This window comes from Camelus ferus, chromosome 15 (genome assembly GCF_009834535.1).
Source record: "Camelus ferus isolate YT-003-E chromosome 15, BCGSAC_Cfer_1.0, whole genome shotgun sequence".
Taxonomy (NCBI): Eukaryota; Metazoa; Chordata; class Mammalia; order Artiodactyla; family Camelidae; genus Camelus; species Camelus ferus.
Genome location: NC_045710.1, coordinates 16,153,279 through 16,169,245, shown reverse-complemented (window position 1 = coordinate 16,169,245; position 15,967 = coordinate 16,153,279). Strand labels below are relative to the sequence as shown.

The window sequence follows — 15,967 nt, the reverse complement described above, 5'->3', positions numbered from 1 at the left end:
CCTGAGATCTGACTAATGGTTATTCCCACTTAGATGTGTCTGGGTCCCAGGAGGCCCATCACTTTTGTGAGCCTAACTCTGGAGCTGTGGTTCCTGGCCCTTCTAGATTGTTCATTCCCCGGGTCACATCTCAGGCCCCCAGCCATCCCCCGACCTACTCCCATCCCAGCTCTCACTCCCCAGCGGCCACAGGTTCTTGTGACTCCTGTCTGTGCCCCTCTCTCTCCCTGCTCTCACCCAGACCGGGCAGCTCCAAACTGTAAGCGTTGGAGGCCCAGTGGAAGCAACTTTGTTCGGTGTTTGGAGAACAGGGCTGTGAGCCCAGGGCATGGGCTCCCTCACACAGGCCTCTCTGCCTGTTTGTCCTCACCAGGTTGCCCGAGGTCCTGGAGTGGCCTCTCTGGCCCATAGGGAAGCAGTGCAGAGAACCCCTCTGTCCACCAGCGAGCAAAAACCTTTCTGTATGGTTATCTGAATTACCATTTTAGAACTGCTGTGAAATCCAGCTACAATCCTGAGGCTGTCTGGCTGGGCACACACAGCCCTCCCCTCTCAATCCTTACTGTTTTTGAATTTTTTGCACTTCAGCGCTGTTCCCTGCGGCTCACCAAGAAAGGACACGCAGACTTTGCAGAAGGTGTGGAACTGGAACTTGCTGGCCGCCTCCAGCAGAGTCTTGGCGTTGGCCGAGTCGATGACCAGGGAGCCTGTGTAGACAAACTCCAGCAGCAGCTCGAGGACATCGGCCTGCAGGTTGGACAGGACGAGCTCCAGCTTCTCCCGGCCACACTGGCTACCATCTTGCACCGACCTAGGCACAGAGACCAGGGTGTCCTTACCTGCCACCCCGCGGCCACGGCGCCGCCTCCTCACAGGGCTAGAGCTCCCTGCACACCTCAGTCACGCCCTTCGTTTTAGGACTCAAGGGACACGGCAGTGACACACCTGAACCTAGCGACCTTACACGGGATCTGAAAGAGAAGAGTCTGACCAGAGATGCCCAGAAGAACAGAAAACCCTGCTTATCACTACTCGGCATGTCCATGCAAAAAAAGATGCAAATCAAAAAGCATGAGCTGTGGATGGGGACGAGGACCAGGACTGGCCTCAAAGGGAAACAATACGGTTCAGCTCCACTGCTGGCCCCGGTGTCTCCACCAAACAAGGCCAGCAGGGCGTGGCCTCCGGGGCCCAGCGCCTCCGATGGGAGATTCTCCAACGTGACTGAGGCTCCCAAGCGGCTGTGATCACAGCCAGTCCCTCAATCGCCCCAAAGACTGAGGGCCCCAAGCTGTCCCGGAATCCCGACTCCAACCCCACCTCTTTCCAAAAACATATTGTTTCCTTTTAGGCATGGAAAGGAAGCCCTTCATGACATTGCTTTGAAACTGAGGACGAGACGAGATAGACGGACAGAATGGTCAGAGCCGGGAGGAGGGGAGGGGAACAACCAAGGACTTCCGCCACAGACAGCCAGCAGCCATGACCTAGGATCTGGCCCGGGGCGGGGCCCTCCTGCCACATGGAACACGGGGTCAGAGGTCAGAGTGGCCTGCGTGTAGAGTGTGCATCGGGCTTGTGAACTGGGGGAGCAGGGGAGGGACACAAATATATAAATATGTTTATATCTGGTGTCTACAGAAATACAAAACCATGGCAAAGGCTCCTAAGGCCTGGCAGCTGCGCCCTAAAGCTGGACCTGGAAGGAAACAGATAAGATGAAGCAAAAACAACACCAATATAGAAGTGACCAGGAGAAAAAACACCCGGAGCGTTAAGAGTCAGGAGGTAGGGTTCTCAGAGGCGATCGGCTTGGCACCCGGTCTCGGCCGCTCTGACCTGTCCTATTTCCCGCACTGAGCCTGGTCCTGCCCGGGTCTGGGTTCAGCCACGTGGCTGGGAGGTGACCTCTGCTTCCCCTCCCCGACCCCCATCCTGAGGAGGCCTGGGGCCAAGACTCTCATGACTGGTCCCTTGGGTGCTCCTGTGGCTGGCAGTGGGGGTGTGGAGGTGTCCGGCAAGAGAGCAGGCTGGCCCCAGAGAGAGGCCGACTCCTGTGTGAGCAGGGAGTTAGGGGACCTGGGTGCCCCAGCTCTGCCACCGACAGGCAGGCAGCCTTGGCCTCTCTGGCCCTCAGGCTCCTTGTCTGCAAAATAAGAGGGCTGAACGGGGTGAGGTCTAAAGTTCCATGGAGAGTTTAAGTGACAGAGGCTGGAAAACAACCTTCCCGGGTGACTGCGCTGCGCGACAGCGCTTGAAGTGCCACCATTAGAGCGACACTCTCTGGTTAGGCACTGGCCTCCCGGGGCCTTTACAAAGCAAACATGACTTGGGAGGGAACAGGTGAAGCTGTGAGCCTGCTGCCTGAGCGAGTATCCAAGGGACCCCCCGCCAGGGCTCTGTGCTTCCCCCAACTCCACCCTCCACAGACTGGCTCCTCGACCAGGGGCCTGAAGGGGCATCCTGCCTCCAAGCCCTGGGCAGGCCACAGGGAGCTGAGAGGAAAGGTGCAGGCTAAACGCAGGGCCTGAGCAGAGACCCTTCTCAGACCCACAGACGCACATGGTGTGCGTGAGTTTTAAAGTGACTTAACACACCTAATCTTCTGCTGTCAGGGTGGACTTCTGCACTCGGGCGACTTGGTTAAGTATAAAAATGGTTTATTATACAATCACTAGAAACCACAGACATTCTGAGCAAGCCAGGCCTCAGGGGTCATCTGGTCAACCTCTTACTCTCCATCTTTGCTGCCTCTGTCTTCACTCCTACAGGCCACTCTCTGGCCTTTCCCCCACCCCAAGCCCTCCATGCTCTGGGAAGGTCATGCTGGGCCACAGTCAGGGCAGGGCTGATGAGGCCAACGTAGGGCTGCTCATCTTCTCCCAAAGTCCCCAGCCACTGCTGCCTCCCACTCTGGTCGGCCCTCCTGTCTCCTCACGAGTCATCAGCAGTCAGTGAAGAGCTGAGGTGGGACTTCAGGATGTGCACACAAACACACACACACATGTGCACACACATACGCAGTGAAATGCATGTGACATGTGACCCTGAGAACCAAGGAACCACCCTGTGAGGAGGGGTCTTGGGCAGATGAAAGCCAGTGGAGCCCACGGCCCCGAGTGATGGGTCTGATGGGACCTGCTTGGCTGCACTTGTGGGGAGATGCTTGTTTTGCCCAGAGTCTGAGCCCGGGAGAAGGTCCTGGAGACAAGCTGGTGACTGCGTGGCTGAGGAGCCAGGAGGCTGCAGGGGGAGGCACGTGGATGTTGACCATCACAGGTGCTGCCAGGGTTGGAGAGGACGCTGTGCCTGGGATGCACGGCTGAGGCTCTGCTTCCCCCGGCCCCCAACCCCCATGGCGGTAGCTCGTGCCAGGATGGGGCTACGGACCTGACACTGGGGTGGGAGCTTGGGAATAGGGACAGGCTGGTACCACCCAGCCCACACAGGGCCCACGAGTTCTGTCAGAAAAAGAAAACTTCCTGGGGTCACCTTCTGCCAAGAGGGGGTGTGTCCCCAGGGTATGGGACAGCCTCTGCTTGGTAGGCCATCCTGTGGATGTGCTAGAAGTGCCCTGTCCCACATATTAGAATGTCTGTGATCCCAGTTCCTGGCGGAGGAACGGCCCTCTCCAGAATTCAGGACACAGTCCCTCACCTGCCCCCACACACCTCAGTGATCAAATGCTTTCATTCTGCACATTGCATCTGGAACTCCTGGGCCAGTGGTGGGTGGAGGACAGCCACGGAGCAGGGATGGATGTGGAGGAGACCCTGCTCTGCTCAGGAGGGTGACCCTGCCCTTCTGATGTGATGCCCACGCTGCCCTGTGGAGAGGAGCGCAGGCCTGCCATCAGGTCCAGGGCACAGACACCAGACGGACGGGGTCCTGAGGGCTTGCCTGGCTCGCGCGGGCCCTGGCCTACCCACGGTGACTTGGCGACGAGTCTGGCTCATGTCATTCTGCCAGCATTCGAGCGGTGCGACTCTCTTTTCATCTGTTCTTCTAGCTGCTCTGGTCTATTCTCCCAGGGAAGGGGGCAGACGGCCACCCACAGAGGCCCAACTTCATGGGGAAAGAGGGGGAAGGCGTGTGGCTTGACCTACTGGATTAACATCAGCTGGGCTCCCCTACGTCCAGGGTCTGTGCCACTAGATTAGAGGTCCTTTCAGCTTCCCCTGGAGAGGGGGCCAGAGGGAGAAGCCCAGCGTCTGCACATGGGGCTCGTAAAAGTGACCCTGGACAAATCAGTTTGTCCATCTGTTTTCACTTCATATGAAAAGGGGAAATAGTTCAAATGTGTCATTGGCTCCAACAGGCTTTGCGAGATGAGGGTTTCAGCTGGAAGGCAGAATGCCAGGTCTCTGTCCCATTTGGTGAGATGAGGGGGCCGCTTTCCTCTGGGGCTGGGCATATTCTCCCACACGCAGACGTGGGGAGCGTGCTCGGAAGTGTGGCAGGGAGGCCGGTGCCTCTACTATCTCTAAAGAACAGTCCTGTCCTCTCTGATGGGGCCTGCAACCTGCCCGCCAGGGAGGGCAGCCAGTGCCCCGGTGGCACCAACCATCTTGAGAGCTTCTCAGCTCCTGGGGAACAAGTGAAGGGACTTCTCCTCCACGGGCCCCAAGAGAAAGTCCAGGGTAGATCTAGGTCATGTTCGCTGGGGTTGAGAAGTGATTCTGGACTTGGGAAGCTGCCACTCCAGGACCCCACTAGGTCTAGTCTGCTCAAAGCATCCTCTTCCTTCCCAAAGCCTGGGGCTAAGCCCACTGTCTTCCCCTCCACTCAATCCAAGCTGGAGGCAGGCGAGGTGTGGTTGTTACACAGCACTGGCCTTCACATTTTCCAAAGACAAAGCTGTACCTCCTTTTCTTGCAAGGTTTTTACCTAATTATCACAGGGACTCAGATGGGCCAACAAGGAAGCCCAGTGGTCTCAGCCTCGGCTTTGCTCTGAGCTTCCCCGTGGCCTCATGTGCTCTTCTCCTGGCCTCCTCCAGCTCCTCCAGCCCTCACTGCAGAGGACATAGCCCCTCCTGGGTGTGTGGGGAGGGCCTGCCTCGTAGATGCCTGTTTCAGGTGGGTATTATGTCTTCTCTTGGGCAGATCCTGTTTCTAACACACACACACACACACACACACACACACACACACACACCCCCCACATCTCTTTTCCTGGTAGATCTGCCCACACTGTCAACCCTGAGATTTTACTTCCCTTTCGTACAGAATTTGTGCACAAAAACTACACTTTTGGTCTTCTCTGAACTACCAAATGTATGGTAAGAGCGTGAGCTTTGGGTCAGACCTCAGTTCAAATCCCAGATCTATTGGTTACTTAAAATTCTCTGGGCCTCAATTCCCTCATCTGTGAATGGGGTATGAATGGCGCCTGCTTCTCAGGGTCAGTGGGAGGACTTGCAGGATGATATCAGATAACTCCACCTGTCTCCCTAGGGGCTGGTTGTCACCTCATCAGAGGAAGAAGACAAGAGTTTGAAACTAAATAAGAGAGACGAAGGGCAAAAACTCCTGCAGCCTCAGCAAAGGTAGGAACACGTGGACAGGTGGACACGGTGGGGTTAGCTGGGAGCCTGGAGGACCGGGCTCTAGGCAGGACAGCTGTATGGCTACGGGGCTGAGGAGAGGCTGATGCAATGCAGACGGGCCTCTGCACCGAAGGGGCACCCCAAGACCCAGCTCTCCCACTCACGTTCTGACTGTCATTGTGAATCGTAAGTCTGGCCATGACACTCCCCAGGCTTAAAGCCCTGTGACCCGACTCCTGCCTCCCACGCCACCTCGGTCCCTCCGTGTTCACCTTGCACTTGGCATTGCAGGGACTCCACTCCTGCCCTCATCCTGCTCCCTGGTCATACCCCTTTAGCTTCTCCCCCACCAGACTGTGAGCTCCCCGAGGGCAGAGACCCATCTCATCCAGAGGTTTGTGCGGGACCTGCTCCCAGGAGGGACTCCTGCTTGTTTGCTGAGTGATGAGTAGGGAATTATTGGTTCCCTGTGTATGGCCTGTGTCTGGGAGAGTGTCCACACTGGGTTGGGGCCAGTGCTGGGACGGGGTCCTCCATGGGGCCGGAGTGGGGAACACGTCACCCACCCCAGGCTGGAGGTGGGAAGGAGTCCAGGCCTAGCCTCCAGGCCTGAGGGTCCTGGGGCAGCAGAGGGTGGGCCCCCACCCCTGGCAGTGCTCACCTAGGCCCTCATGAAGGTAAGGACCAGGATATCACGTCTCACAGGTCGTCCCCGCTCCCCCTGCTTGCCTTAGTGCAGCTGCCCGAGAGGGAGGACCCTGTCTGGGCTTCCGTGGGCAGGGTGTCTCTCCTGCTGGGTCGTTCGGGCCACGGCACTGTGTCTCCAGAATCCTAGCCTCGAGGAGGCTGAATGACGTATCAACATCAGCTGCTCCCAGACCTCTAAGCACGTGAACTTCTCAGGGATTTTACATGGTCAGAAAAAAATGTCACCTTCCTGTATAGAGTATGCTTTCCTCCCCACAGAAGGAATTTGTTTGCAGCTATCGGCCGAAATGGTGTTGTGTGCCCACGGTTAGGACTTGGGGAGTAACAGTGGCAACACTGAGCCACTGGGGCGCGTCTGGGCTTAGCTTCAGCCTCCTCTTCTGCCTGAGTGACCCTCCTGGACGCTGAAGACACAGCCCTGTCTGCCCAGACCTCAGACCAGTCTGGGTTTGGATCCTCCATCTGGCTGCCTACCGGGTGTCTCTGCTCGGGTCTTTAGCCATCTTCAGGCTGCTAAAACTTGACATGCCAAACGCTCAATACATCATCTCCCCACAGCTCTCCCCTGACCTTGGTCCATGGGCCTGCCTGCCTGTGACTTTGCCCTTCTCACCCCCTGGTGCTTGCACTTGGGAAGCCCCTCCAGGGCTGGCCCTGCCCATCACCCCCTTACTCTCACGCTGGGATGTCAGAGCTGGAAGGAAACCTGGATGTCATTTGAATCAACCTCCTGTTTTACAGATAAGAATACCCGAGGCCTGAGAGAGAGGACGTGACTGGCCTGGGGTCACAAGACAACTGGCAGAGTCAGATGTAGAACCCAGGTCTCCTAGCTCCCGAGGGGGTGCCCTCTCTCCTCCAGCAACTGCCTCTCAGCCCCAGCACACATCCTTCCTGGTTAGGGTCAGGGAGGCACTTCCTACAGTTCTGCCACCTGCAGGTGGGCATCCCCTCTCCACGGACCCGGAGGCCTCCACACCCTCAGCCCAAGCCCAGGGTTCTAGCCTGGCAGTCAGGGCCTGTCTGCTCAGCCTGTCTCTGGGAAGGCCATGTTCCCCTCCCCACTGCTCTTGACTCTCTCTGTCCTCAACTTTTTATTCCAGGCAACCCATTTCTTGCTTGGAATGTTCTTCCTCCTTCTTTTTTGGTCTGTCTAAGAAGCCTTCACTACTTTGGGTTCCCACCTAGTGGTGTGTCTGCTCTGCTGTGCACAGAGTCAGGCTTTATGTGTAGGGCCTCTGAGGACAGTCAGAGGCTCTGTGCTCCCCTCGCCCACATCTTTCTAGCCCAGGGCTGGGCCGTCGCTCAGTACCAACCTGTCCCTGCATCCCACCCCCTCTGTGCTCTCCAGCTGGCCTGGAGCAGGGACCAAGGCTCAGGATGCCACACCTGCAATCCAGTGGCCATGTGCTGGTCACTGTCAGTTGAGGATTTGCCAAGAGTGGCAGCACAAAGACCTCCCTTGGCCTGAAGAAGCCACTGGCCGTGCCCCTTCACCCCAGAGCTCATGCCCCTGACCCCTGTGCTTGGACAGAGAGAACCCAAGCACTGGGGGCGGGAGACCGGAGCTGTTCATGAGACTGGAAGTCACAAAGAGCCTGACCCTTCCTGCATGGCTGGGGCCAGTGTGGCTGGGCGGGGCTTGCACGCCGGGCAGCTCAGCTCTAAGTGAAAGGACACAACAGATTGGAAAGGAGATGCCAGCCAGTGTGCCATCCTGAAACAAAACACAGTCACTCTGGGGTTAGTTGGCAAGTCCAAACACAGCATTGGGAAGCAAGCAGAGGTCCTGTCCTCCCACTCTGAGCACAGTCCTGGCTCAGCGTCCGCCCCGGAGAGGCTGCAAGGCAAAATGAGCAGCGGCATTAATCTGCTGATGGGTGAGAGAAACAGGAGCGTTACCCTGGGCCGGCCCCCTCGGCTGCTCTCCCTCACTAAGGAGCTAGAAGGTGGCCCCTGACTTCTTTGCAAGGGTATGAAGCAGACAAATTAAAAAATCAACATAATGGAAGAAAAAAAAAAGATGCTCATGCACCATTAAGACTCATTCAGGTAGAAATAGCCGGGGCAGAGGGCAGAAGGGGAGGGGAGCAAAGGCTGAGAGAGACCGTGTTTAGGACACTCCTGGTCTGTGCTCAGACAGCGCTAGTTTAGGCTCAGTGTACAAGTATCAAGACATGCAGCGTGAATGAGGCTTTGGCTACAAGTCAATTCTCTCCGACTCGGGCTGCAGAAAAGCGGCCCCTTGGGTGCCTCGTGCTTCTCGGTGGGGGACGGTCTGGTCGATGTGCTTTCCTGGCATTAGGTTCACTATCGACAGCAGTGATGATGGTGCTGGGACCTGTGCTGGCCCAGTGGGGGCAGTGTGCAGTGGTCCCTTAAAGTGGAGTCTACAGTCCTCCTAATCTCAGGGAGGGCTTGTGAGCCACTGAGAATGTGGGATCCTTGGGATGGGGCGGGGTGCTGTCTACCGCTGACAGAGGCCTCTGGGGACCAGAAAAGCTGTGTGGGATGGGCTGGGGACAGTGGCTGCTCTGAGGCTGTGTGTGAGAGGGCACTCGGGAGGAGGAGGAGGAGGAGGAGGAGGAGGAGAGATGGCTACTGGCTCTGTGACAGGGAGTCACGCTTCAGGAACCTGCAAGAGAGGGGAGGAGAAAAGCGACACAAAAGCGTCCTACAAAGGAACAGACCCGACCACAGCTGGAAGGAAGGCAAACCTTTGAATCAGGTCCTTGAAATACAAGCTGCAGGAAGCTAGAACATTTTGGTGGACTTCAAACTCTCTGCCTTCAACAACAATTTTCAGGTCTGTAAACGCTTTCGCTCTGCGCTGCTGGTTCAATTCCTTCAACATTTCTGCAGAACAGAGAAGACAGACAGGGCCAGGTTCCCATTAAGAGTTTTCTTTTTTTTAATTAAAAAATATTTTTTCAAGAAGTAGAGAAATAGGAAAATACTTGATACTGTTTCTTGGCAAGACTGGCTCAACACTGACAGTCAAAAGAAGTCACAAACATAATGCGTAAACAAGCAGCAACTGGGAGGGGCTACATAACCAAAGGAATAACAACTTTCAAAAGCAAATAAATAAATAAATAAAAAATTTAAAAAATTAAAAAAAAAAAAACAAAAAACCAAACCCAGAAATTGAAAGGCTGGGGGAAAAGATTCCCATACTGACAGTTGGAAACATAGAGAATACATCACCACAGACAACTAAAAACTGTAATTTAACTACGGAACAAGTTCTCCAAATGCCAATGAGTGCCGATGTATTTGATACCAAGTAAAGCATGGCATTGTGATGTAAGATGGGCTGGATATGGTTCAAAGGAATAAAAACCACAAAACCTGCAAAAACAGCATCCCTTATGTTAGACACTCACAGCCATGGCTGGGGCGAGCTACCTGGGGAGGGGTCCTGAGAAAGGAGGCATGGAGTGGGGGCCTGGCAAGCACTTCCCCTTCACACTTCCGGGATGAATGGGGAGAAGCAAGCAAGGGGCAGGGATGGGGTACCTCCTCCCACTTCCTGGGTCATTCTCTCAGGAACCCCCCCCCCCCCACCTGGGGCTTCAGCACCGGGGGTGGGGGGGAGCCTGGCTTGCAGCCCCAAGAGTCCCAGGAAGTGGCCTCTGAGGCCTTCCCACCCCGATGCACACCTACCTTTGCCTGGTGTCTTGGCCACCCGGGGCCAGCACAGAGAGTGCCCCAGGTCGGGGGGCTCCGAACCCGGGGATGTCAGAAGCTTCTCCCAGAGCCACCTCCAGGCTTAGAAGTGGGAAGGAGGAGAGCCTGACAGCTACTCTGCTTGGTTTATATAAGCCTTCCATTTGCAAAGTTAGGGCCTTCAGATCAATGTTCCCACCAGCCTCGTCCAGTCTGCCCACCCCCAGACTCCCTGGTCAGAGCCTGCCCTTAGCATTGCTGGTAGCTGGACATCAGAGGCCCAGATTCTTGGGCCAGTATGGCCTAGATTGTTTGGCAGGTGAACGGGAGAGGGCTGTCTGCAGAGCTGAGCCCCACCCTCTAAGTCGTCCACCAGCACCCCGAGCCCTCTGGGTCTTTGCTGAACCCTGCCTGGTGTTCTGGAATTACCCTCCGGCATGCCCTGCTCCAGCCTGACCAGTCATCTCCGTCCACTTGGGCGAGCATCAGCTGCCTGCCAAGGTGCCCTGCTGGGCCCAGCTCCGCCTTTGCCACTATGTCCGTGGACCAGCCCCCTGTGCTTCCAGGCCCTCTGTTTCTATGTCTGTAAAATGGGGCTGGGGGATCCTATTCTGTTCCCAGAGCCTGGTGAAGATCATATGCTCAGGACCAGAGATGGACAAGGGCTTGTGGGCTTTGAGGTCAGGCAGACCCTTCTTTGAGAGGACACACTGGGCTCTGGCTCTGCTGAAGACCACGGAAGACTTCTGGTGGGGGGACTCTCAGAAGGGGGGCCCTGGAACACATCACCCCACATGGGGGACTGAGGTGTTGGGGCAATGCTGAATCACTGTTCCCCACCAACTCCATATAAGGCAGAGCTGGGGTCGTGGCAGGGCACATGCAGGGTTGTGTGTGTGTTGGGTGATAATGGCTGCAGGCTCCAAAGACTCCCTGTGCCTGGAGCAAGAGAGACCAGCAAGGCTCACAGCACCAGGTGTGGGTGCCTGGGAGCAGTTAAGGAGGGAACAAAGGCCTGGAGGAGAGACAGGGTGTGATGGGTGGGCAGGAAAGGTCAGATCTCAAGAGCCTTGTGAGAGGGCTCAGGCTGAATCTGTGGACATCGGGGAGTCAAAGGGAGTCTGTGCAAGGGAATGACAGGGTGAAACTCTGGCAGACACATCAGAGGATAGTGGGCAGGAAAGCCTTAGTGCCAGGCTTGAGAGAGAACCTATCAGCTGTGTGACCTTGGGAAAGTTAACCAGCGTCCCTAAAGCCTCAGCTTCCCCCTCCGGTGAAGGTTAAGGGAAGGAGCCCAGGGTGAGTTGTTAGCCGTGTGCCTGCACGTGGTAGGTCGACATATTGTCGATGGTGGTGCTCACTCTGTAATCCAAGTGCGAAACGACAAAGGCCTGAACTACAGCAGTGCTGAGGAAGGGCAGAGGAAGACAGGTGTTCACGCTGTGGATGCCACGGCTCCATGGCCGGCAGTGCTGGAGGGAACGAAGTGGGGAGGTACGTGAGGACCACATTCCGACTTCTCCAGGGGGACATCAGGAAGGAAGAGGGGATGAGTTGTTGAGTTGTGGGGTTAGGGTAGTGCCGTGGGACACTCTGGGGAGAGGCGCAGGAGGCCACGGCTGGGGCCTGGGCTGGCGGGAGGCAGTGGGGACGCGGCCGGGTGGGTCTGACTCAGGGAGAGCCTTCAGGGTCGGGCAGGGTTAAGGCTGAACTGCTGTGCTCACACTTCAGCTCCAACAAGAGCCACCAACTGAACTAATTCCCAAACCATGAGCCAGGTGGGTGCTGTCACCTTTTTGAGTGAAGTCCTGTGGGAGGGAAAGAGCTCTGGGCTGGAATTTCTGATTCTTGTTCCAGCTTTGCCGCTAATTGGCTCTGTGACCCTGGGCAAGCTGCTCTCGATTCCCTCAAGCACCCACGGGCACCTGCTCTGGAGGCCCCGGCTGTCACACTGCGGTGAGTGACGGATGCAGCCCCACGTGCCTGCTGAGTTAACCACGCTCAGGGTGCCGGGAGAACACAGAGCCACACAGAACGCCACTCCTTCTGGACCCAAAGCATACTGATTGTTTTGGAAGAAAAGATTTTACTTGAAACCAAGACCCCAGCACTGACGGCGTCTGCAGCCCCAGCCCCAGCCGTGACGCCTACTGCCCTGGGAAGCCCGGGCTGGGTCTGGGAGGAGGTGCTTGGAGATCCAGGTCATCATAACTGTAGGCGCTGCCTACTCTCACTTTGTGGAAATTTGGATTTAATAGCTGGGCAAGATTACTCAGTATCAGAAGAATTTTTCAATTTATGAAAGTGCTCACCAGGGGATTCCTTTTCACAGCAGGGCCCCAAGTGCATTCACAGTATTGATCAGTCAGTACGTGCTTACTGCTGTCGGCGGAGCCCAGCCGGGGAGACGGCGTTTCGGGACATTACAACCCAGGATCCAGGGGAGGAAGCCAGCATTGGCTCCGGGCACAGGCTGCCCTCCTGCCCACCCCCTGTCTCAGCAGAGGGGGACCCTTCAATATCTGAGGAGCTTGGTGGCCTGTGGGCTCCTGGGAAGCCTTCTAACCAGCTGCACTGGTGCCCAGGTTGGGTGGACTGCGGACCTCAGGGCAGAGCCTGGCAGGGGCTGTGTCTTCAGAGTGGACTCCAGCTGCATGCATCCCAGCACATTGCAGAATTTGGCTACTTCAGGCTTGTGAATAAGAGAAGTCTTGATCTCAGGGCCCCTCTGTGTTAGTGGGCATCAGGGAATCACTTTCTGGTCTCCCCGGCTTTCCCTGGGATGCTCCCCCTGTGCCTGAGGAATGCCAGGCCCTTGCCTTGCCCACACAAGTGGCTGTCCTGTGCCCTAGGCCTTGCCCCTCCTTGGAGAACTCCAGCTGCTCAGACCACCCGGCAGAAAGCACATGCCCACAGCCCACACATTTGCTAGGCTCCTAGCTGACTCCTCCCCACCCCTCGCCACACCAAATCCTGCCTCTTTTACCAACTAGACACCTCTGCATCATTCTCGTCTGGCCCTGGTCGCACCTATTTGAACCACCATCTTTTTACCTGAGTCACCATAGCAGTCTCTAAGGCTGTCTCCCTCCATACAGCAGCCTGACCATCAGCCCCTGCTTAAATCACTCTTCAAGGCTGGAGCAAGGCCCTCTCTGATGCCTCCCTCCCCCACTGGCCAGCTCCTCCCCTCCCTGGTGGGTCCTTCACTCCCCTCTGAAGCCACACTGCACAGCAGGCAGGCCCCCCTCCCAGCCTTCACTCATTTCTGCCACTGTGCCCCTCTGCCCAGATCTTTCTTCCTCCTATAGTCTAATTACCATTTTATTTTGCAATTCCAGGTATTATTTTGTTGCAGGCCTCTTTGCCTCTTTTCTTTCTTTCTGCCACATCCCTCTGCCCTCTGCCCCCCTGGCATCCTGAGCTTACCTCTTTAGAGCATACTGTGTATTGTATTTACTTATTTACATGTATGTTTCCTGCACTAGATTGTTTTATTGTTTTATTTTATTTTATATATTTACATATTTTATATATATATATATATATATATATATATATATATATATATATATTTTTTTTTTTTTATTTATAGGTGGTGTGGTAGATTGCAAAAATTCTTTGCAGCCCCTCCTACCAAGGGGTGGAGTTAACTGCCCCACCCTTTGAATCTTGTCTGGCCTTGTGACTTGTTTTGGGCCACAAAATACGGTCTAAAGGACACCGTGTGAGTGTGAGCCATAGCCTCAAGCGGTTTTGCTTGCTTTTGCTCATTTTCTCTGCCACCACCGCCGTATGATCACTCCCGGACTGGTCTGTTGGAAGATGAGTGACTATGTGGAGCAGTGGTGAGCCCTCATAGAAAAGCCATTTACACCAGCCAGTCCCCCACCAATATCAGCTGAGCCGGACCCAGATCAGCCAGCCAAGCCCAACCCAAACTGACAACCAGAATCATAATCTAAATAAACATTTGTGGTTTTAAGCCACTAAATCTCAGAATCATAGAGCACTTTCTCTGTGTCGGTTTCTCCTTTGCTGGCTCAGTTTGAAGCTACTTCTTTTTTTTTTTTTATTGTTGTAAAATTTACCATCCTAACCATTTTTAAGTTCAGTAGTGTTAAATACATTTACACTGTTTTGCAATCAATCTCTAGAACTCTTCATCTTGCAAAACTGAAACTCTGTATCCATTAAAAAACAAATTCCCACTCCCCTCTTCCCCCATCCCCTGGCAATGACTTGTCTACTTTCTGTCTCTGTAAACTTGACTACTCTGGGTATCGCATATAAACGGAATCATATAGTATTTGTCTTTTTGCGACTGGCTTATTTCACTTAGCATATCCTCAGGGTTCATCCATGTTGTGGCATATGTGAACATCTCCTTCCACTTTAAGGCTGAATACTATTCCATTGTATGGATTGAGCACATTTTGCTTGTCCATTCATTTGTCAGTGGATACCTGGGTTGCTTCCTCCTTTTGGCTATTGTGAAGAGTGCTACTATGAGGTGAATTCTTAATACCCAGTTATGCACGTCTCTAAATAAAATACCCGTCTCCAACTCTGTTGTACATGGTTAGGGTAACCTGGCTGTGTGGACCCAGCAAGTCCAGCAAGTGGCATCAGAGGGAAAGGAGACACTGGGGAGGGGCTGCCTGGGGCTGGATGCTTTGCTTCGAGGAGAGTGAGGCCACAAACACAACCAAGACTGGAGATGAAGTTGCAGCCAAACTTCTGCATATTTTTTACCAAACGACACAAGTTATTTGTCAGAGACTAATGGGCTCATTCCAGCTGGACTAGAAAGGCTGTCTGAGGTGGTAATAAAGAGGAAGAGATGTCAAATATTAAAAGGCAACGAATTTCAATGGCTTTGCAGCAGAGAAGTCCATTAAATCAGAGCCCCGAGAAAGGCTGTGCAGCCAAATAATTTTTTTCAGAGCTCACGTAAGAACCCAGCTAGGTGATAAATGCTCTCAAGTCCATTGGTGTTTATGACACACATTTGATAAAGGACCTGAAAAAATTATAAACTCAGAGCAGTTGTGAAATATACTGAGAAAGCCCAGCGAAGACCGTGTCACGCACGCCCAGAGGATAATTCATCCGGGGGCAGGAGCCCGACGCGTGCCGACACCGACACCGCGGGGACAAATGGCGGCTTTACACAAACAAAGCCTCCTGCTGCTGCTACCCAGCCAGGTCACAGCTGGTCTGGAGGCCGGGCTCCCACGCTGGATGCTGCCCTTCCTCTCCCCCTCCCACATCCAGCAGATATACTCCTCTCCCCCGTCTCCTTGGGCTCAGAATCAGCCAGCTGGGATCCAGCTTCTAGTAAGACAGAAAAAAACCACCTGTGGAACACACACCCAGCCTGAGTCAGAGGGACCAGCCTTCTACTGGGAAGTCACTGAGTCCCAGCCCCACCACTCTGCGGGCAAACCCTCCCAGGAAATGGAGCTCTCCAGAGAAGGGAAACGTGAGAGACTCAGGTTTCTTGCCTCTGACAGAAGCCCTAAGAACAATCACTGCTTCTCACCAGCCTGCCTTTTCCAAGTTGTCCAACGCTAGGTGACAGACTTATTTCTCAAACATTGAAACTTGGCACCCAAGATCTTTTCTGTTCCTATAGCCCCTGCCCCAGGCTGTACACCAGTGGGAGCTTGCAAAGAATTTGCTGGGCAGAATGAAGATTACCTTCCAGTTAGAACATTCTCATGTCCTCCAAGATGATATAAACGTAATTTTGAAATTTTCTCCTTAAAATTACTTGAAACCCTCCGAAAACTAACAGAAACATCACCTTCTCTTCCTCTGTGTCTTAGGTCCAAAGACTGACCAGAGGCAGATGCCAGCCTGGGCATGGGGCAGATGACCAGGAGACCTAGATCAAGCCATAGAATCACCATGACTGTCCTGTGACCTTGAGGAAGAGCTCTTCCCTCATCTAGAGGCCACTCAAGCAAGGAATGTTGAGTCCCTTGTTCCTAAACTCCTTCCCAGTGGCTGTCAGAGCCTTCTAGGAATTACTTTTAA

The 15,967-nt window shown here is 54.6% G+C and overlaps 1 protein-coding gene across 3 annotated transcripts in view; it reads right to left on the bottom strand.

Annotated features, from left to right (window-relative positions):
• The window catches only part of KLHL29 (kelch like family member 29), a 295,554-nt gene that overhangs the window by 14,019 nt on the left and 265,568 nt on the right, over nt 1–15,967 (bottom strand). For all 3 annotated transcript variants that reach the window (XM_032497107.1, XM_032497108.1, XM_006192714.3), the window contains 2 exons: nt 8,974–9,112; nt 609–811 (listed from right to left, as the gene is read on the bottom strand). In XM_032497107.1, the coding sequence (XP_032352998.1) occupies nt 609–811; nt 8,974–9,112 (342 nt within the window). The remainder of the gene's footprint in view (nt 1–608; nt 812–8,973; nt 9,113–15,967) is intronic.